General features: G+C 39.3%; 1 protein-coding gene across 1 annotated transcript in view; it reads right to left on the bottom strand.

Moving 5' to 3' along the window:
- Positions 1–10172: 10172 nt before the first annotated feature.
- Positions 10173–22567, bottom strand: part of CHAT (choline O-acetyltransferase) — a 35003-nt gene continuing 22608 nt past the window's right edge. Inside the window, exons 12-15 of the mRNA XM_014940384.1 lie at positions 22230–22371; positions 19133–19195; positions 15784–15921; positions 10173–14063 (exon numbers count right to left, since the gene is read on the bottom strand). Coding sequence (XP_014795870.1) covers positions 13794–14063; positions 15784–15921; positions 19133–19195; positions 22230–22371 — 613 coding nt within the window. The 3' untranslated portion in view covers positions 10173–13793. The remainder of the gene's footprint in view (positions 14064–15783; positions 15922–19132; positions 19196–22229; positions 22372–22567) is intronic.

Raw genomic sequence — 22567 nt, 5'->3', positions numbered from 1 at the left:
TCCTCTGTTATGGCTGTTCTTTTTGACAGTTTCTCCTTTGAGTGCTGGCATTAGCATCCCATTTGTAAGAGCACTAGGGCAGTTCATTTGTCTGTTTTCTGTTTGTTTCCTCAATAGTGGCTTATTTAAATATAGTAGCAGTGAGAGACAGCATTTGGATTAGAAAAAAATAATTGTTCAAAACCATTGGGTTAAAAGTATTAATAGCATTGAGATTATATTAGAATATTTTGTTTGATTCCATTCTAATTTTTTTAAGTGATACATGAACACACTTCTATTTCAAGCAGAATTTTTAAAATACTGGAACTAGACTGCAATTAGCTTCTCTAATTTCTAAAAGCTGGAATTCATTTATCTAAACACGCTGGCTCAACATATGTTTCTGTTGAATTACTTTTCCTGCTGCCTGCACTTTCACATAGTGAATGTTCAAAACCTACTAAAGCATTACAAATTGCTAAATGCATAGATTGTACTTATGGAATTCTGCTGCTTTTCTTCAGCAAGGCCCCTTGAATAAAAAACTCATAGAGAGTTCTTAAATTAGATGCACGAGAGGTGCCTTATCAAGAATGAATGCACGTTTCTTTAAACCAGGTTAAGAATATCTGATCTCAAAGAAAACAAATACTGTTAGAACTAGCTGACAAGTTAAATACTTTTTACATACTAAAAGTAAACAGCAATCAATTAACCTTGGTAGAGTGCTTGAAGAGGACTGAAGTATTATGTGAGCCTCCCCTGCAGGCAGTCTGCACTGAAATTCGAGTCACAGCTTTGTAGCTGGGAAGGAAGAACCAGCAAATGTGAGAATCAATTGACTCCATCGTGTTTGGGGGTGAGATCCCACACCACGCGTGTCCGCAACAGTGAAAGTCTTGCTGAGACAAACAGCTTCTGTCACAGAATCATTTTTGCTGTCTTACAAGCTCTGGTAGCTCTTACTTTGGTGCAGAAATAGCAGCCCAGCGGGCTCTGACACAGCGTTGGGAATAACCACTGCTGGGAATAACAACAAAATTAACAGGAACCTCTGGGTGTACACACACACACACACACACACACACACACACACACACACACACACACACACACACACACACACACACACACACACACACACACACTCATGGCAAAAAAAATCAGTCTTTTTGATTGCTATTAACGTCAGGCAGGTGTGACAGGCTATTGTTGCTCAGTTTAGCTCTTTGCCGGTAGCACAGCTGACTTTGAACATTGTTTAAAACATGAAATTGAGGTGCACTCAGAAACACGGGAAGCCAGAAAATCCCTAAAAGCAAATAAAATACCATTGTAAAGTTAACAAGTCTGGTCAAAGGCAGAGGAAAAAAAAGTCTGCTGTTGTCTTATGTGGTGGTTTGGTGAATTCAGTATATTTTAATTTTACAGGCAACTGCTCAGGTTGGTGCTGGGCCATGGGGGTCTGCCAGGGCACCTGGGTGAGGCTAATGAGCTACCCAGCACAGGTGATTGCTTAATTACAGCTGATGGGACTGGCCTCTGTGGGGGTGAGCAGGTAAATGCTGCCTGTGGGTAACTGATTAAAGGTCAGGGTTTGGTCGCAGCTGGCCCATCTCAATCTCCTTTGCATCACCCCCTAAATACCTTGTTTTCCCCAGAATTAGAGGGCTGCAGCTGGGCTCTGGCAGTGGGTCCCTGCGTGGGGCATTGCTGGCCATTCCTGCTGAGGAAGGACAAGAGTTATGGAGTTGAAGCCTGGTGGAGGAGGCTGGAGATGGCTGCTGGGGAAGGCTCAGGAAGGAGAGGGGGCCACAGGCTCCCAGTGCAGGTAGGAGACATGGCTGGTGGGAACTGGGTAGAGGTGCCTTATCCTGCCCTCGGGGTGAAGGGAGCACCGTCCCTTGAATTATTATCAGGGGTTCTGAGGACTTCCAGGCCTAGAGAAAAACTCAAAGCGTGGCTAGGGATTTCTGTTGCAAACCCCTGGCTGCTCAGGGTGTATAACTGCTGCTGCTGGCAGCGAGGTTCGTTTGGAAAAGATGAGGAAACCTTTGAGTGAAAGATGGTAGAGAAATGCATAGGTTCTTTTAAAACAACAACAAAAAACTACTACAAAACAAACCCTTTAAAAGTCCCTTGTCCTTCTCTGGGTGGAGGTGAAGGATGACCTGCCTTTTGCCAGGCTGCAGCCACCAAGATCTGCTGGGAGGGACAGATCGGTACCTGTGATAAACCTTGCTGTGCTCACGGAAACACAGACTGTTACAGCACACCAAAAAAATCTTTGCAGATGAGGGTAATTTTGCATTAATCTTTCTGCCCTTGCTCTTGGCTAGTAAAGGTTACCGAGTAGAATAACGCCAACATGAGGCTGTAAGTGGCAAAAGCCATTCAAGATTTCTATTAGCTCTGACCAAAATGTTTTGGGTATTTTTTGTTGTTGTTCCCTTTGGTCATTTAGTAGTTCTGCAAAGTCCAGCTGAGTAGCAATAGGAGTATTGATTTGATGGACTTGACTGATTAAAAAATTATTGTTGAAGTTTTTCTTCATGTTTATGTAGAACAAGGACAGAGATTAAGTGGGTACATTTTATTCATCACCAGTGTAAGATACCAGGAAACAGCATGTGGACTGAAACAGAAATTCAACATACTTGCAAGAAGGAAACAGATTAATATTGCCTCTTTTTCAATCCTTGCCTTTTTTTTTTTTAAACTGTTGAAACCACTTCTGATTTTAGATACTTCACAACTGTTATTTCAGATTGTGGTTTTCTTAATGCCATTATTTAAAACATAGTCTGTTATCCAAAAGGAAAAATTATTCAGGAATAAGGTTATTTTAGAGATTTATTAGCTTTGATTGAAAATGTTTCACAGACTTCTTCAAAGTTTTCAATTATTAATAAGTGCACCAGGCGGTTCCTTTGTGATATTTAAGCAATGCAGTCATTAATGGTAAATGGAGATATAATTTGTTTAGAGAGGAAGACAATTGTAGTCATCACTAAAGATGCCACATGAAACACCGAATTGCAATTTTCTGTTGCAGAAATCTTTGTTTCCTATTCAATAGCCCATAAATTCACTGATGCTCTCATAAAGGAGCTCAGAGAAACTTTCTGCCCATGCCATACCCAGCCAGCTTTACATTCTCCTCCCCTCAAGGGTGGAGGGTGTGCTGAGATTATCACAAGTGAAGAAGCTTGTGTAAAAGCTCAGCTTGGCTGCCTATTAGTGTCTAATATCAATGGTGTAGTTTGTGTGTATATGTTTCTCGCATACATTGCATCCAAAAAAAAAGCAGGTATGCACAGACTTCTGCCAAACTGAATGTTGGTGTCAGAGACCAACATCCCAGCAGTAACACGTAACTGCACATATTACTAAGATTTTTCTTTCTGGAAGAGCTATTTTGGATGCAATGTATGTCAGAAATATATATACATAAACTGCACCATGTAAGTCTTCTTCCTTCCCCTAAGCAGCTTAAGATATCAAAAGAACCATAAATATTTTGCACCTTTACATCTTAAATATTGTTTTGTACCAGAGTATTTTGCACAGAATTACTTTGAGGAAAATTTTTGTTTTATCAGAACTTCAAAGTATTGTTGACAAAACTCTGTCATCTTAGAGTTGATGAAAAGATGACGCTTTGTGTTGCTGTGGGACTCTTCGTTGCAACAGCCTAGTGCTTATTCAGAAGGAAAGATAAACAGAAATAAAGCAACCTAATCTCCAGTGGTTCTAAATAGTTCCGTTATACTCTTAGATAATTAACTTCTCCTGTGATGTGCTCATTTAATAGATACCTGGTCATATGTGACCATGTTTATTTAATGTACTCTGCAATATTTATACCACAATACACCCTTCTCATTATAAAACAGACATTCTTTAATTTATTTACACACACATTCTGAAGCTCTTGCTTAGACAAAACTCTACAGGCTTCAGGAAAATATATCTGAGTACGCACATCAGTATAGGACTGCACATAAATAGTTTCTGCAGGGACTGTCAGCAAAAAAAAAATAAATAGTATTTTTCCTTTCCCTTCAGCATCACTGCTCTTATATTTACGTGCTACATGAATTGTTTTTTTCTTTCTTCTATTTTTTTTCCTTAGGCCTTTATCACAGCCCTCAGGCCCCTCATTAGACTTATCAGTAAAATTGTATTTTTCTATAGTGAGCACAATATTGCGCAGTTTGTGAGCTCAACAGATTTATGCAGAACTTTGTAACTTTGCAGTAGCTGCATCTTTAACAAAGCCCAAAGGGAAGTACAGAGAGATCTCTGTAGCATATTCTGTTCCTCAGAACTAACAGCAAAGCCTATGACAAAGACCACTAATTTGTAATGCCTTCCTGGGTGTGTGTACACATGCATGTGGGCAAATATTTATGTGTCAGAATAGTGCCTTTGTGTGGGTGCAAAACAACCCTGCCTTTTTTTTAAAAACTACCTTACAAAATTGATCAAAAGTGAAAGTTGTAGCAACTAAATGGCTACACTTCAAATTCATCTTAAATTAGTAATGCATCTTGTCTCTCACTTGAGTGAGTCTATACTGAGTTATGAGTCTTGTAAATATGTGCATTGACAGAGCAGAAGAATCCCACATGTATTCTCTTGGGATGCTTTCCGCTCATAACACTGTGGGCATTGATAGGGAATGTTTTCAGTATTTTAAACAAAAATGCCTTAAAATAACCAAAAGAAACCTGGACAGTTTAAAGCAACTGTTACAAACAGAAGTATCACTTTTCCCCCTCTCTTTTAAGCTGAAAAAACAAAATTAAAGAATTTACTGGGATGAAACATTTTCCTGCAGTAATTGTGGAGTGCCACACAGGTGGTTTTACAGCACATTTTACTGGGGAATTGGAAAATATTGAAAATATTTTGGGGACCACAGGATCTCTGTGACTCACAGCTGTTATGGAGAAGTGATTTCCCACAGACTGCAAAGCTAATCTGTCACAGACTTTGTCTTAATATGTAAAAATGATACACGGATGTTCCTAGTGCTGCCATGTTTAATATCACATTACTGGATGGCCAATATGCAAAATGAACAGGAAGGAAATTTAACTATGTATAGTATCATTGATATCTTTTATTTAAAATAAACCAAACCAGCTATTAAAATAATTCAACTTTGTTCCTCCAATGAGGTTTAAACTCTTTTCTGAGAACTGTGTTGATATCAGCTGTATGTTGCTTTATTTTTCCAAGTATCAATTAGAATTGCACCCATGGGAAGTTGATGATTACCATCGTACAGTCACTTCAAAATTAGCAAAACACGTCTGAGAATAAAGTGGATCTTTTCAGCTCTTCTGGAGTATTTGTATGGAGTGATTTTCTTCCCATGCATCACTTCCATTTCCACAAAAGAGCTCCTAGGCTTTTGCAGGTTTTTTGGATCAGGCTGGCTTGGCCACCATGAAAGTGTACGTCTCTCTTAGCAATAGCTGTGCCACTCTGGCATGAGGCTTCTGAGAATAAGCTACTGGAAAATTAAGTGGCTGCTGTCTTTAATATGGTAACGTATGGGATAAATGCAACTCTTGTAAGGGAAAATGCCTTGTTGCAATGTACAGCTTGTGCAACCACTGGGAGTGATGGTCAAGAGCAAAATCTTCCTGTTTGCTGAGGGTGTGAAGAGCATGTCAGTAGTGTGTTGGATAATGCATTAAAAAAGTACCTAAATTAGGAGCCCACAGATCCTACAGTCTATGCTCAGTAGAGATCTGCATTGCTCTGTGGAGATGCGTCTCTCCATTGGTTACAGAGGTAGCCTAGGGCAAGCCAGCTCCTAAATTAAGTGCTTCAGTGAAGTGTCTGCAATTAAATGTGACGAACTTGGTCTTTGGAGGTGCGTCCTGTAAGGGGGAGTGGACTAGGTGCCACACAACCATGCTGCTGTGCAGCCTGCGCTTGGTGCAGTTGTTTTCATCTTTTTTTTTAATATATCAAGTGTTGTTAATTTGTTCCTTGATAGCTAATGATTTTTTATTTTCCCTCTCCTTTTGAAGAGATTACTGGAAAAACTGTCAGATTTTTTTGAGCCATTTGCAAAACATAAAGAAATGTGCAGGATAGAGCTTAATCATGTTATAAGAGATTGTTACTCTAAAAGGCAAACTATTTTAGTCATATTGTGTTACTGTGCCATTAGTACCATTTGACTGCCAGCTGTGCAGCAGCGGGGCTCCAATCAACGGGAGCCTTTGTGTGTTTTCCATTGCAAATAGTGCCAGGGACAGGAGGGAGAGAGGCTCTTAGTGCTACAGTTTTTTTCAGTGATTAAAAATACTTGAGATCCATTTCAGTGATCAGAAATGTGTCTTAATGAGACAATTAGTCAAACCATAAAAGCTGCACAGCAATTTAGTTGGTGTTACTACTGGAATAATTTGCTGCTGCTGTTTTCTTCCTCCTGATTTGACTTTATCACAATAGTCTGGATGAAAGTCACTGTAGAGAGGACTTGCAGCCTAGGTTCAGTTTTCAAATGGCCGTGATTATCTGTGGGGCAGATAATCCCCTTAAAAATGAGGGAGACTTAGAGGAAAAAAGTGGTTATTTCACATATAAAAAAAATTAAATGCCTTTGTCCAAGTGGCTACTATGGTGCCTTCAAACATCCAGCTGCTTGCTAGTGCCATGGCAACTCATCGCAGGTGGTGTTTGGGGGACGGGTACCAAACTGAAAGGGCTACTTCAAACTTGGATTTATTTTTCCCTTCTGTAACAAAACCACAATAATGGGGCCTGAGATTTCTTTATACATTCTAGCCAGCTGTGTTCAAAATGTCTGATGGAGGTAATTTTTTATCTCGCTGGAAGATACCTGTCATATAAAAAAAATCTTTTCTCATCTGTTTCTGGTTTTTCACAATTTGGTCATAGTATTACTCTAAAGGGCAATCAGAGCAGTTGTTTTGAATCCATACTTGCCTTGAAGTTTGCTGCTTCTCTTTCAGACCTGAAGCTTTGTGTTCCTCAGAGTTTATTTATTTCAGCTAAACAAGTTGATCTATTAAAGCTTAATATCTTTCTACAAAACTGCTGTCATTCTAACTTGGAGATCTGTCAGAAATGTCCTCAGGGTGATGTCACAGAGGGCAGTGAATACAGTAAAACTAAAACTTTCTTAACCCAGCTGTGGTGCTGGAAATGCCATTACCCTTGGTCAGTTCTCTGCTTTTACGGCTGGGAACGGGAGTTGTGGAGCAGAGAGGTTGTTAAAAAATGGGGAGGTGAGAAGCAATGGCTTTCAGCCTTTCTCTGGAAGCCACTTGCACAGGAGATGAGAAAACTTGAGCCTTGAACTCCTTGTGTCACCTGCAGCAAAAAATGATAAAAAAATAACTCTCTGAGGCTTCTATGTTTTGCTGGGAGGGAAAAGGGGAAGACAAAAAACCCAAAGAAACTAAGGCCCAAGCAGAGAAAAATATTTTCTATTTGGAAAGCAAAAGGATGTCCTAATATCTCTGTGGACTGAAGCCTAGCAGGTTTGCTTGTGATTGTGTGCTGGTGCATGCAGGAAGGCCCCAAAACGGTGGTCTCCTGAGCATGGCCATACCTCCCAAACCATCCTCTCTTTCTGACTGTGCCCTTCAAACTACCTCAAACATAAAGGACTGCAGAGCTTAGAAGTGTTAATGTTGACAGAGCCCGGACAGCTTATGCCTTAGGTAGCGCTCGTTTCAAAATGCAAGTGCTTTCAGTGAAAGACTCTGATGAATTAAACTTTGTACTTGCCAATATTCAGGTCCTGATGTTGCAGTGAAATACAGTCTCCCCACTGACCGCCCACTACAGCTGGTTCCACTCTGGTGTCTCTTCCAGAATAAGCTGATGTCCATCTGCCTGTAGGACAGTTGGAAAGGGGCAAAGCAGCAGTGACCAGTACTGCATTTGCTTGGTTTCCTGTGAACTCTGAGTATATCTAAGTTTTAGCACTTAGGAGGGCAAGGAGCAAATAACAGTGTTAATGTAGTTAAGTGCTGTACAAAACTCCCCACAAATCCTATCAGCTTTAATCTCTGGCTTCACTATTATTACATTAATGGATCTCCTTTGAATGAAGCCTCCACCCTCCGTCATTTCTAGTTCTAGCAGTAAAAGGCAACAAATTCATTATGTACTTGTATTTGCTATTAACTGGTACTGCAGCTGTAAGAAATGCAATGCATTTATTTGTAAGTACCATGGAATAAGACTAAATTCAAAAGAAATCTCCAATAAATGTTAAGATGTTGCTATAGAACAGCTGGAACATGAAGTGAACAACCTTGATAACCCAATTGTTCATTGGCGCATAATTCATTTCACTTCTGCTGAAGGAGTAATTCCTCAGGATGTTAAAGACTTGAGATTTTGTGGAGCTGAGAATGAAACCAGAAGCAGGGACAAAATCCTCTCTTGACCTACATATTTGTTTAGATTAATTAGGTGCATTTGGAGTTTATTATGGTACATTGTATAGTGTTGTTGTAAATTAATCAGAACCGGAGAAATCAGACAACTGACTGATAATGCAATTCCAGCAACGCAGAAATGCCACGTGCTTCTGTCTGCGCACCCCTAGATTTCAATTTTTTTTAATTCATCTTATTCTATTGACTTGTTTTACAAGGCAGAAGCGGATTCCCATACAGTCAGACATTTAGGCACTCACCTTTCCAGGCTTTTATCAGCTATATGTAAGGCTGAGACAGCATACTGCCTGATACACATCAGTTGGTTTGGTCTGTCTTTCAAAGGTAAAGGCAGGTAGAGGAACTGCTTCCTCTACCCCAATTCCACTGTAGCTCTGTGACTTGCAAGGGTCAGTGTTTCTCAAACATTTAACCTAACTGTGTCCACCTGTCACTGCTGTTCACAACATTTTAATTCAACTTACTGAAAAACTACAGAAAATGGCTGAGGCAGGAGCCTAGTTCCTAAAGCAGCGTGCTTTTAGCCGCAGCAGCTATTTTGCCATCCTCATCAGACAGCTCTCCCTGCTTTCTAGGAAGCTTTAATGGCAATATCTGACAATTAATTCAGATTTATAAAATGGATGAAAGAGATGACATCTCTACACTGTTTGCTCTACATTAAAAAAAAATATCCCAACAAACCCTCAGTAGTTTCCCTAGCTTGAGGCCTGGTCCCTCTTGCTCTGCCTCAGGTACATTGCAATGATGTAGCAACTCTAGTAGGATAATTGGAATGAATTGCTGCTAATTATTAATTAATTCCTGCTCTTTGTAAGTTTCCAGTGTTGAGTAAACAGTGATTTGTCTGACACTGAGTTTATCCTTCTTTTATTTGTATCCATCTATGTGATCTAAAGCCTTTATAATCACAAAATTTTACTTATCGGAATACTTTAGATCACACATGTACAATTTGATTTATCTTGCAACCTTAGATTAATTTTGCTAGGCAGAAATTTTTGTTATGTATCCTCTTACAGTTGGAGAGCATCAGAAGAAAACTGTTGCTCATTCCTCAGCAAACAGAAGATAGACTACGCCAGTCTGTAATTCATGAGGAATCAGAAAGAAATAGATATCCCTTCTTCTGTGGGTGATATGTTAGGTTTGGATAGTAAACTTCTGGAGGACTCGGTAGCTCCGTGACACCCTGCTCCTCTGTTGGATCTGCAGCAGGGCCATTTCTTGCTGACTGAAAAGCCTGTGTTTTTAATGAGGTTTGTGTAATTGGAAAAGAGAAATATATACACGCTGTAATACAAGCTTACTATAGCACACGTAAGCGCTGGAAGTGTTTGTCCTTTCTGAGGCAATATTTAGGACCAGCTCTTCACTTCCTCACACGCAATTGCTAGAACCCCTCTCTGCAGCCCACCACCACAGCATTTCCACCACCGGGCCGCCATTTCCAGCCCTGCGGGGCGGTTTGGGGCTTCGGCCGATGCCGCCGGGTGAGCCGGCTGCTGAGGGACACCCCCCCACACGCGCACATTCCCGCGCAGCTGGCAGGCCCTGAGGCGGGAGGCGCGCGCCGCCCGGCAGCCGTTGGTAGCCGTTAGGAGCCGTTAGGGAGCCGTTGGCGGCGCTGTCCCACCTCACCCCTGTGAGGGGCCGCGGCCCGGCGCGGGGTGACGGCCGCTGGCGGGGTTAAGGGGCTGCCTGGCGTAAAAAATAGGCGACAAAGTCTTTGCTCTGGTAGTTTTTATTTGCTGTGCGGGACGCCGTCTTTAAATAAGGTGAATTTAAATAAGCGTACACTTCAGGTTGTATATAGCAATATAGGCAGATAAATATCTTTTGATAGAGCACAAAACAGGAACAGAAGGTGCTATAAATACACATTTACATTTGTCATAAATCTATACTATTTTATAAAAATAAAAGTATCACTAAAATAGTTCTATGTCTTCTGCAACTGGTACACCAGAAGAAACCGGGCGGGCTGTGTTGCCCCGGCCGTGGCCTGACTAATGACACCACCCACGGAGGGGGCCGGGCCCTCACACCTTTCAACCACCACTGGCTGCCAGTCCAGGGTCTCTTGCTTTTGCTTACTGCAAATATAGATGTTCACAATAACTGGCTTTTTAATTTCTGTATCCCAGTACTGCGTGTATGTGGGTGTACACCTACGGAGAGAGTGAAACAATTGCTTTCTTAAAATTCTCTTGCAGGGGGTTTGTATGTCCCAGGTCTCACCAAGGGGTCTTATTAAATCATTGCCACTTGTTACGTTAACATAATTACACTTACTTTGTCAGTCAAGATTCCCTCCCTTTTTATAATGAACAACCTATTCCATGGTTTTCTGGTTGGAAACATTTTGAAAGCTTCACATTTGATTTCCATAAGTGCATGTCTATTTTTAAACTTCAGAAGAGAACTTCATTTGTATAACACAAACAATTTTAAATAAGTACCTAAGAAAGCTACCTATTTCCTGAAATCCTTAATAGATGCAGCTGCAGCGTGGGATCATATGACATAGGTGTAGAGGATTCTGTTAACTGAGAAGAAGCACAGTCCCTCATGAATCTCCTGCTGGGAAACTGAAGTTTGTAACACCCTTTGCTGTGAATTTTATCCATCTGTAATTTAAGCAGGAGCCTCCAATTAAACACACCTGAAGTGAGTATGAAGTCAGGTACTTTGCAGATACCACTTCTAGCATAGGTAATGGCTAAGGTTAAGTACGTATGCAAATGCCTTCTTCTGGAGGGACTGAGTTCATTCAAGTTGCTCATTTCAGGTATTTGGACTAAGCACTAAAACCAGATCAGTCAGTATCTAAGATGCAAGTATGGAATGGCTAGCTAAATAAATAGAAAGTATGGGTGGTCACTGGTTTCTTCCTCAAGTAAAAATATGGTGTCAATACTTTCCAACACCAGTATTTTTCAGTGTTGGAGAATCCAAAACACCTGTTAGGGCAGCTGTAGACTAAGGGGCTCTTAATGATAAGTTGGTATAAGTTATAGTTTCTGCCCGAATTCTCATTGACTGTGTTGTCAAGTACAGTGTCTGAGGTACTGTTAAAATTCCAGATGAGAAAGTAAAATGAAAACACAGGTAACATTTGTGAATAAATGTCAGTACCTATTGAACTAGGAATACAAAATAAAATTACATATTTCAATAGAAGCAAATTAATAAATAATCAAATAAATATTTGCAGCATTTTTATACACTTAAAATATGGTTATAATTTTAAACATACAAATCTATGAAAACATCTTGAGATTGTAGTGTTAAAAATGTGTGTAAAAAATGCAGAATGCCTTACAAGAGACAGAACAAGGCAAAATTACTGGGAATGTTTCAAAGTGATTTTCATAATTATAGTATAGGAACAATTTAAAATCCTACTTTGAACAGTGAACATTAAGTGAATATTTGGTTTCACTACCAGTTTTCTTGATTATTTTTTTTAAACTTTGGGGCAGCTTTTATGCCATAATATTATTTATATAATCTAAAAATAGATTTCATCTTTGGTTTGAACCACAGCTCATGGAGTACTGAAACATACGTATTTTTAAATGAACGCATTAACTTTAAAGAAATGAGGCCAGCTCTCAATCACTGTAAATCAACGTAGTTGATTTACGCCAACATAGCTGACTTGATCCAATTGATCATCAGGCTCACTGTGCTTTCATGTATGGGGCTGTGGATAGCCTTTATCCAGCAGACTGCTCAATCGCACGGATGCAACTCCAAAGAGGCAGTAAAATAAGCATGGAGATATATAATCTACTGTATCTGTATCTAGATTCTTAGACAGAAATGAATCTGCGCTTCTAGTTTATCGTAATAAATCTATTCTGCTTTTAGGCTTGAGAGTACTTAAACATGTGATTGTTTAAGTGAGTCTGTGAGTGTACAGAGGAAGAAAAAACATCTTCACTTCTCCACAGGCAAGTAAGCAGTCGCTGGCCAGGCTTCCCAGTGTGCTCCAGTTTGCCTAGCATACGATCTGCACTGGAGTTAGTAAGGTAAGTGTCTTTAGTCGGCGAGTAAGTTGTATTCTAACAATGATGACTGAACACCTCGAAGGCAACATATTTCAGCTTGAGAGAAGGTAACTGAAAACATCAGTCCTTGGAAGGATTTGTAGGGAATTAAAGATATAATGAGAAAAGCCTCAATAACACTCACTGAATATGGAAATTACCAGGTACTGTAGTGTTTTCCCAACTGAATTTACTATACATTGCAAATATGATACCCTCCATTTACTATTAAATAATATAAAATATAAATCCCTCCCAAGTGGGATGATGCAAAGATGATATGAGTGCCAGTACTCTTAAACTGGTTTTTGTAGCTCTATTGTGGAGATTTCCTTATATTGCAAGTTTGCCTCTTCATTCTAGTTACTTATTGCTCTTTGATTTTGTGTGGTTGCATACGCTTTCCTGCTACTCACAGTGACTAAATTCCTGTGCAAACAAAAAAGGTCTTAAGTAGGATTTAATTGCACTTATTCTCTGTGCTTTGCCTCTCTGTCAGACTGGATTTTGCTCACTGACAGAAAGAAATAATTAAGCCAATTAATTACGAACAAAATTATCCCAGTTGGATGTGATCTCTGTGATGGATCTTATCACCAATATACTGCTTTCAGAGTAGGACCATGCTTGAGGCCAGTGCAAACCACAATAAAAGCTAAATTATTCCTGCAGCATTTTTGAATTGGGGGAACATGCAAACACCAGTGTAATCTTCCTAAACTCTCTTTGTGGAAATACACAGCAGCCACTCTTAAAAATAATCTGCTTTTCTAATGTAGGAAATAGTGTGATGGTAGTAAATACTCTTCATGCAAATTTTCAAGATTCAATGGCATCAGCCTATTATTTACAATGTTACACTCGGTATTCCCAACATGAAAATTTTCTTTTTTCTTTTTTTTTCCTTTACGTGCAAATCTTGCAGGAATAGATGTGAATATTTTAGAACTACTTTCAGGGGATATTAATTAATTGGTGTGCCTTAGTATTTAACTTACGCAATTTTTTAGGTGATAAAATGGCATAAGTTAATTATGGTTAGAAATGGTAGTACAACACATACCCGTATTACTTCCTCCTTCATTTCAGCCAGAGAAAGCAAACTTTTTTTGCTGACTCTCAAGCAAGAAGTGGTAGACTTAATACTTACAGGGTTTTAAATGTTGGCAACAACGTAAAACAAATGTCATTTTAGTTCTACACTACTACATATTACTAGTACTATCTTGCCTTTGAGCAACTATGTCATTGTTTCTTTGTAAGGTGGAGTCAGGAGAATAATTCCCACAGCTGCTTAGAGTTTGCGGTTACTCTGCAGCTGTGTGGCTGCTTCTTGTTTAGCCAGTGCCTTTGCCGTAGTAGAGTTGCATTTGTTGCACAGATCTCTCATTTCTAGGAGACTTTCTTCCACAGCTTTTGCAAACATGTCTGAGGAGGTTTCTTTACAGTCTTTGAAGCTTGAGATGCAGAATAATATATGCTCTGGCTGAGGGTTATAACATGCCCCATAACCATTGGGCACCACAGGCCCATAGCAGCAGAACATTTCCATAGTAGTGGGAACCTGGTTGCAGGGAGAAGATAAGGAGTGATCTCTGATTAATCAGGGCAACTGAAATCAGCTGGTTAGGAATGAGGAAAAAGATAAACAAGTGCTGGAAATGTGGTAAATCCCCTTTTAGAATATCACTTCCTTCAGAAGCCCAGTCCTGGAGCTGACTCTTAGAAGGTAAAAGCTGATCTCAGTTTAGAATTTGGTTGCTCTGTTTGTTTGTTAGTGTTTTAAAACTGGTATTATTTGAAGTGGTATAATGCATTTCTTTGTTTACTTGATGTAGCTCTTTAACAGCTATAAGCTTTGTTATTGATAGGGAATTTTTTAAGGTTGTATGTAATTCTGATACATAAAATTATGAATCATAAAATTTCTCCAAGATTTTTAATTTCTTAAGGTTATCTCGAGGTTATATTAAACTTGTAATGTGAAGACTACAATCAATTATAGAAAGTACTATTGTCTGTTTCTAATACTCATTTATAATTGTGATGCTGCATAAAAACATTTTAATGCATCTAGGTGCTGTATTTCTATTACAGGTCAGTTTAATCGTAGCATAATACAGGAGTGAAACACTTCCTCCTGCAGAAAATAAAAGATGTGTTAGAAATCTATATGTTTCAGACTTGTGTACATGGGCCTTCACAAATGACATTTGGCTTTTTAATGGTGTAGAACAAGCCATTAGTCCTGCTAATAGAGCCATAGAATTGTCAGATAAATTTGCTGTGCAACAGCCGAAGGCCATAAAGCTATTCAGAAGCACTCTTTGCCCATGGATAGTTTCTTGGAGAATTTATGTACTAGTATGTTGGTTACATTCACTCACGGCTGAAAGCCTACAAACATTATGACAAGATCAAATTACTTATTAAGGTTTTATGCTTTAGCACAATATTATAAGTCTCTTTTGTTGCATAGTTTCAATCTGCACTGTTAGGTTAGTGTTTCAGTAAATGAATTCCTACCGAGATTTCTTCTTTCATTATGACTGCTACTATATGCAATGAAACATTTAATTTTTAGGCTGTACGCTAGAAAGATGTTTCCTTAACCAGAACATTAAATGTAGGAAGTGTTGACTCTTAGAGTATCTTAGTATAGTTGCAAGTAAATGTATGTCTGTAAATGCCTGTAAATGTCTAAAATGTATGTAAGTCCAAGAGGTGTGCCTACAGGAGCTAGTGTCTTACTCTGAATAACTGAATGCTCTCAAAGATTTCAAACACAGCTACTTTTAGGAGTAAAATTTCCTCATGCCTCTTGGCATTTGTTTCTCAGAGTTGCAGACTGGCTGGTTTGTGCCTGTACTGTTACTGGAGTAAAGAATTCCCACTAGAGCTGTCTCCTTAGGGGAGGAGGAGAACAAAGGGAATGGAAAGATACGTAATTTGGAAAGTGAGGAAACACTGAGCCCTCATACAAATTTTACTGAGTTTGTATGCATTTCCAGAATTTCCAGGAAGGGCTTTGTATGTTGCAAGGTAACTTGAGTTGTATTTATTGTGCTGATTTTGCAGAATGAACCAAAACTGCGTTAAAAATTGGGAAAATTTTGTGGACTTCTTGAGAATTCTTGATGGTATCAGCTGTGTTGGGTTTTTTGGGTTTATTTGTTTGGTTGGTTTGTTTTTAATACATCTTTCTCACTGTGAGCTACATGGTCTGGCAGAACCTGAATGAATTAGCCTTTGCTTAGCAAGACCAGTGAACGTGAGAAACTCACCTGGCTGGTGGAGAGGATGAATCGATTGCTTGTCAAATATGTCTCATCCGTAAATATCTCTGGCAGTTCCTTGAAGTGTTCCCGTGCCACCTCTCTGAGCCCTAGCAGATGATTGTCTATTGCCATCCCAGTAATAGCCTGTGTACAACACGATAAGACACCAGCATTTAACTGAGTATAGAGACATTTTCTTGCCTGTCACTGCCTTATTTTCTGGTCAGAGTTGATGAACTTGGTTTAAGTAATATAATGCCTGTAAAGTTCAGATAGTCCTCTGAGTATGTGCTTGCTTTGCTGATTATCAGTAACTAGAAATTAATGTGGTGCTCTGAAGATATAAAAATTAGGAAGGAGGTGCTCTTAAGATGTATTACATGCTGATGTTATCTGGCCTTCTGCGTGTTCATCATCTCTGAGCTGAATATCATGGGCTGGGCTTCCAAAACTGCTGAGGGGATCATATGGGACACTAGAAATCTCTAAGTGTGTTTTGGAATTTCCAGTGTGTCATTTGATTTATATTTCAAGATGGGAGGTTCCAAAACACCTCCAAATTTGAAAGAATTAATTTTTCATTGCCTTGTTGCCTATATCTAATTCAACCAGGCAGGAATTGCCTCAGATTAAAAAATACATTTAAAGACCTTCATGCTAGGTTTATTCTAGCTAGTGAGAGCAGTGATTATGAGGACCGAGCTGTAGCTGATCCCCGGTAACAGGCTGAAGTCATGTAGGAAAGGAATGCTGAACAAAGTACATTGTCCGACACTGAGCAGAACTGATACATCCGTGGCACAGGCCCCTTGTAACAAGGGGAATGAGCAACCTGAGAGAAGGCAGGATTTAAAAAAGAGCACAATCTTGGTTTTCCTCTTAAGCGGAGAATTTAAAAAACTAAACAGTGGGAAGAAAAAAAAAAAAGAAAGAAAAGTACAAGTTTGCTTTTCCTTTTAAAAGGGTAATCACTTTTACCACTAAGAAGTGCGTGAAGCGGGGGCCCAGAAGTGCATAATCTTGTTTAGCTTATTAAGGAGTAGGCACCCATTGGTAAAGTGGCCATTTGTTCGTCAGCCCAGATGAGCAAGGATGCTTGCAAAAATGTAGCATACATCAGGGCAGTGTTTACGTTGTTTTCCTCATAGAGGGAAACTGACTTGATAATCAAAGGAAATATTTTGCTATCACATAAGATTTATAAGGCTGTTAGCAATGACATTTTTGCAACATAGATCAATGTCATGTCTGAAGAGAGGCCGAGACAGACTAACGAAATAAACTGTGAGTCAACGCATAGGAAAAAACTGCACTAAATTGAATTTTAGAGCTCCACATTTAAGATAGCAATGCTACTAGTAAGCCCTAACAAGGGGAAATAAAATCATTAAATTGCTTTTTGTTTTATGAAGTGAATTTTTTTTGTTTTTCTTGGGAGCTATTACATTTCAGTCTGTTACACACGATTTAGACAGACTGTGTAAGTCTTGCCCATAGTTTAAAGACACAACAATTACATTCTGCTATTCTGAGAAGGAAAGGGGAGCTTGGAGAGTAGAGATACCTGGAGACCTTTTTAAATTTAAAGAGAAATTAATTTTCCAATGACAATTTTAATATTTTCCCATGAGCTACACTGAAGGCTGAATTTTGTAACATTTTCTGGAGCTGAAATTACTTGTAGGGGTGATTTTATGGAATTATTTCCTTTTTTTTTTTTTTTAAAAAAAAAAAAAGAGCTGTTGTACAGAAATTCCATTGGTTGTATGTTGTGTTTAATGTGAGGTTGCCCTGATGTGGTTCAGATGAGACAGTTGCCCTGAAGTAAGACTTGCCTCTGTTTTAGAGATGATGTGGAGTCTCATCTTCTAAGGTGAGGGTTCTCAGCACAAGGCTTGAAACAAAACTGGTTTTCTTCCCAGCTGCTTTAGTTTCACAGTCTTAGGAAGAAATCTTGCCTGAAAGTAACACTTCACCTCTCCAGTGCTCTGAATTTACCTTTGAAACTGCCTCTGAAATTGAATGATTTCTTGAATATTACGACTATTTGAACATTAATCAACAACGTGGGTTTATTAGGCAATGGTCTGAGGCAAAACCATAGGTAGCAAATTCACTTAACATAGCTGGTTATTAACATTTATTAATTTCATGAGTGGTTTGACTAAGTTCTTTGTAGAGTAAGTCTATGCTTTATCTTGGCACAGTGGGATGTAGAGCATTAGCCAGGCTGAATTGTCTAATTTTTAATCAACAGAAAATGAGTTATATTTGGTACGAAACTGATTTCTTCACCGGAGGGCATCTCTTCCTTTTATTAGACACTGTATTTAGGTCTTTAAAAGAGAACATACTATAATCATTCCCTCATTGTTAACGACCTTTATTAGAAATGTCACTTTGGAATATCAGAATACATTTCCCAGAATACCAATCAATCTGAGGATCAGGTCCCAGATAGGGACCTCCCTCCTCTAGGGAAGAGACATATAAGAAAATGCACAAATGCACAAGCCTTTTAGGGGAGGTGGGGGAGGTCCCTGAAGTGTTACAGCTGTCTGAGCTTATCTGTAATGTTAGTTTATGGGTCTAAATACCTGTAAATTTGGGGGATCTGGATTTTGCAGTTGGAGTTTTATTTCTCATGCATGTTACGCAGCAGTTAAGTTGGTTGCTTTTAAGCCTTCCTTCTCATCTGGATAAGGCCCTCAGCTGTCCACTTGTCATACCCCATTAGAATCCCCCGTTGCCACTTTTCTTGGCTATCTTCATGCCTAACATTTCATGTGTGATCACAGAGCACACTGAATAAAGGCTGATTTCATCTGGCAACTGTTCTCCCTTGCAAACCTTTCAATATTTATAAAAAAAATAATCTCTTTACTAAATTTTGATTGCAAGCTCTTTAAGATGGAGGCCATTTTTTAATTGTTAGTTTGTACAACACCAAGCTTGGTGGAATCCTAATTTGTGGCTGGGATGCCTAATTATGAGACAGATACAAAATGTTTCACAGATGCACGTTCTCTATGAATATGTTGAATACAGGGTGGCATGTTCCATGACAGTTCTAGGTAAGAGAGCGAGTGCCCAAGAGTGATGGTCTTGCTACTGATGTCTAATGCAGAGTTTTGTAATCTTGCTTTCCAGGAAGCATTTTTGAAGTTGAGGTTAATTGAATATGGCTATTTGGAGGGTGATTAGGTCATTAGAAATTTTCGTGTGTCATAGCAGATGCTTACCTATTTAGAGATGCCTACATTTTCTGGTGATTAAGTAGTTAACGATTGTATCTTTGTACTTTTCTTGAAAAAAATGACTAGTCCTTATTCAAGCAAAGCAGTGTTTTACTTACCAGAAGGGTGTAATTAGTCTGAGCTGCAATTGCATCCTTAAATCTCTGCATCTTCTCAGAATCCTGTTGGGGAAATCAAAATATATCTATTATTGAATAAACTCTCAAACAAATAGCATCTTCCATCAATTAACCAGCAGCCAAAGAGCATGCACTCTCAAATGTTCTTTGCTCCTGGCTCAGGTGTAAGTACTCTTTATAAATGAAAAGCCATAGGGATTCAGCGTCCTGATCAGCAACGGTGCCTGGTTGTGCAAGGATTGAACAGGTTTATTGGTGGTGGTTTGTTTCAGCTTAAGGAAAGACTTGAAGTTCCTTTCATGGATTCCTTCCATGGATTTTAGGGGTGTAGATTATTACTAATTGAATCATTCCATTTGAAGTAGGAAAATAATTGCCTAGTGTAATTCAGTGTTTTCAAAACAGCCAGGCAGTATTTCTTCTCCAGAATGGTTTATCTAGGCAATGACAGTGATATTAATGAAAGCGTTACTGATATTTTACTAGCCAGTCAAAAAATTACTCCCCTGTGTGAAAGGGCTATCTAGAATTTTCCAAGGCTGCTCTACCCTCCACAGATGCCTCACATTTCAGATTAAAAGCTAGTAAATTTTGAATCCTGTCAAAGGCAGCCTTTTATATTAAGGGAACAATCCTAAGAAGTACTGCCCTGCTGTACATCAAGTCCAACACTGCAACTTTGGGAGACCCTGAAGCAGCCAGAAATTACTGGATCTCCAGATAAACAGGGAACCTTCAGCTCCTATGGACGATGAATGATCTTCTGAACAAAGAATTCATTTTAGAAGCAATTCAAGGCTACCATCAGGGACCTTCAAAGTACAGTCTGTTATTTTTTCATAGGGCTAGAGCTAGGCCTTAGTTCCCTTATACAGATTAAATTACAAAATGCAGTCTTTAAATCTGATTAATTTACAGCTATTCAAGCAATCTACGCAGTGTCAGTTGCTGCTTCTTTTACAGCAAGTGTCAAACGCGTGAGATATTTCTCCTGCTAGAGAATCAATCCAACTCGATCAATCTTTGGTGACTGTTCAAACTAGCGTTTGAAAATAATAGCATGAGATAGAAAATTGTTTTTAATTTGATTTGGATTAATGACTATTAACAAATAATATTTTGGGGAGCTTAAACCAAGTGATGCATCTCTTCATCACTTTGCCCAAGAAATAGAATTAACCCCTTCACATCCAGAGGCAATCTAGAGGTCTAAAGAAATCACCTTGGAATAGGGTTGTGTTAAGTGCATTTTGTTTCTAATGATTCTGTGATAATAATATATCTACTTTTGAACTGAAAGATAAAGATGTTCACATACAAACTTTTAGAAATCTTTGTTTTAAGGAAAGAATCACAGATCAGTTTAAATGTCCTTTGCATCTCTCAGTGGGCAAGAAGCCAGGAAAACTCAGTGGATTGCTTTGCATTATGATTGCAGATTTTTCAGGTGTAATTAAACCCTTATTCTCCCTATTCAGTACAGCCAAAGCATGCGATACAAAGATTTGAGGGCTGAGACTGAGCTCACTCTAGACATGCATGGCATTCTGCTTGCCTGTGGGAAGCAGTTCAGTTTAGGATGCTGTGAAAGGTGGGCACAGTCTCAGATTTGGGTGGTGAAATGGTGAGAAATATTGAAGCTTTGGGAGAACTGCAGAAGTCAGTCAGTGTTGGAATAAGGAAGGTGGGAAGAGATTGTTGAAGGGAACAAGGAGGATCTGGCAAAACAATGTGCGAGGAGCAGGCTGGCTTCTCCTAGGTGTACAGTCAGCCGGCAGCAATGTTGTTGGGGCTGGGGGTATGTGCGGAGGGGATGGTGTGCAGAGATGACAGCAGCTTCTAATGAAATAGGGTTAAGAACCATGTTGTGCAGAGAGCAACAGCCTCTTCTTGTCTATTCTATGGTAGTCACTATTTTGTGTATATGGTCAGTATGATCATAATCTACCTTGAATTACCCACTCAGCGTACGTGATTACTTCAGGTTTCCTTTGAGTTTAACATGGAACTTATCTGGGCAAATTTTCCTCATCCTCTGGATCATTAGAGCTTGGTTTAAAATATTTTAATAATTTAGACTTAATCTACAGGCCAGCAATGCTTCTAGCAATGCTATACTAGATTCTAAAGAACAGCCGTGTGGGCTGTTGCCGCTGGAGTGGGCTTACTGTGCAAAATAATCTATATTGTGGCAGTGTTTTGCATCTCAACAGCCACCTGGAAATTCCCTGTACAGCAGCGAAGTGCAGTGGGTGGAAGTGGTACACAGAGAGACGTTGAGGGAGGCTCTCCAGGGATGGCGGGCGGGACAGTGCACAAAGCTGTCTGTGCAGTTACAGTCTCAGCTCTCTCAGCTGTACCTCTTTGCATCCCCATTGACAGTACTCGTGCTTCTGGCAAACAGATGGTGGTGTCTCAAAGAAAGGCAATTTAATTTTTCTTTTTGCAGGATGATGTCAGGACAGTTAGGAGAGCTGTTTCATTAGCTTGATGAAGTCTTTTAATCATGAAGGGTCAGCCCCCTTGAGGATCCTATAAATCTAACTCTATTTGGTAGAAACATACCTTTAAAACCAAAAAGATCAGCCAGAATATATCGACCTTATCCAGAAATTAAAGCGCATGAATTATATCACCTCAACCATTGCAATCTGCAGCAGAGCTATCTACTGCAGGGGACCTCACAGGCAATTCCCCTGCTGTGGCAGTATAATGATCCTGAACTTCACGTGCTCAGCCTCGATCTCTACAGGGAGCAGAATTTGGATCTGATGATAGATTATGCAGAAGACACATGTCTAAATCAGATCAGTCTAAAATCAGATGTTTTGTTTCTTATAATGTCATGTTTAGGCACCTGTGAAACTTTTGGATGCTTAAAAAAAATTAAATATTTCTATTTTGCACAGAAAGTAAAGTCCTGTAAGGCTTGCTACCTGCCTCCTCCTTCCCCCCCCACCCCCCCCAATGCCTTTATATTCTCTGTTAACATTAACAAGTGAGAGATTGGAGATCATGAATGCATTATTTGCTTAGTGGTTTGTCAAAGAAGGCAGAGGGAGCCAGACCAACCTACCGATAGAGCTGTCTTGTCATCAGTCATTGCTTTTACAAAAGCAAATGCTTCTGAGGTAGCAGACCTAATATTGTCGACTCTGCCCTCATCAAATCGGCGTATGGAAGCACTTTCGTAGGTAGGGACAAGTCTCCTGTGGCATCTGAGAGAATGAAGTAATAAAAGCAAAGAATAATTATTTTCAAGGACTCATAAAGAATAAAAGAAATATAGGCTTGGTACGTTTTATTGTTACAGCCATGATTTTATTTTTTGCATAGTATTCATCTTAATGCTGATAGAATTCTATAAGAAACTTAAAAAAGATGGATGTTTACTCCTTTCTAATATGAGGAGCT

Source organism: Calidris pugnax, unplaced genomic scaffold, assembly GCF_001431845.1.
Source record: "Calidris pugnax isolate Ruff unplaced genomic scaffold, ASM143184v1 scaffold39, whole genome shotgun sequence".
NCBI classification, from domain to species: domain Eukaryota; kingdom Metazoa; phylum Chordata; class Aves; order Charadriiformes; family Scolopacidae; genus Calidris; species Calidris pugnax.
This window is presented reverse-complemented; position numbering and strand designations above follow the sequence as displayed.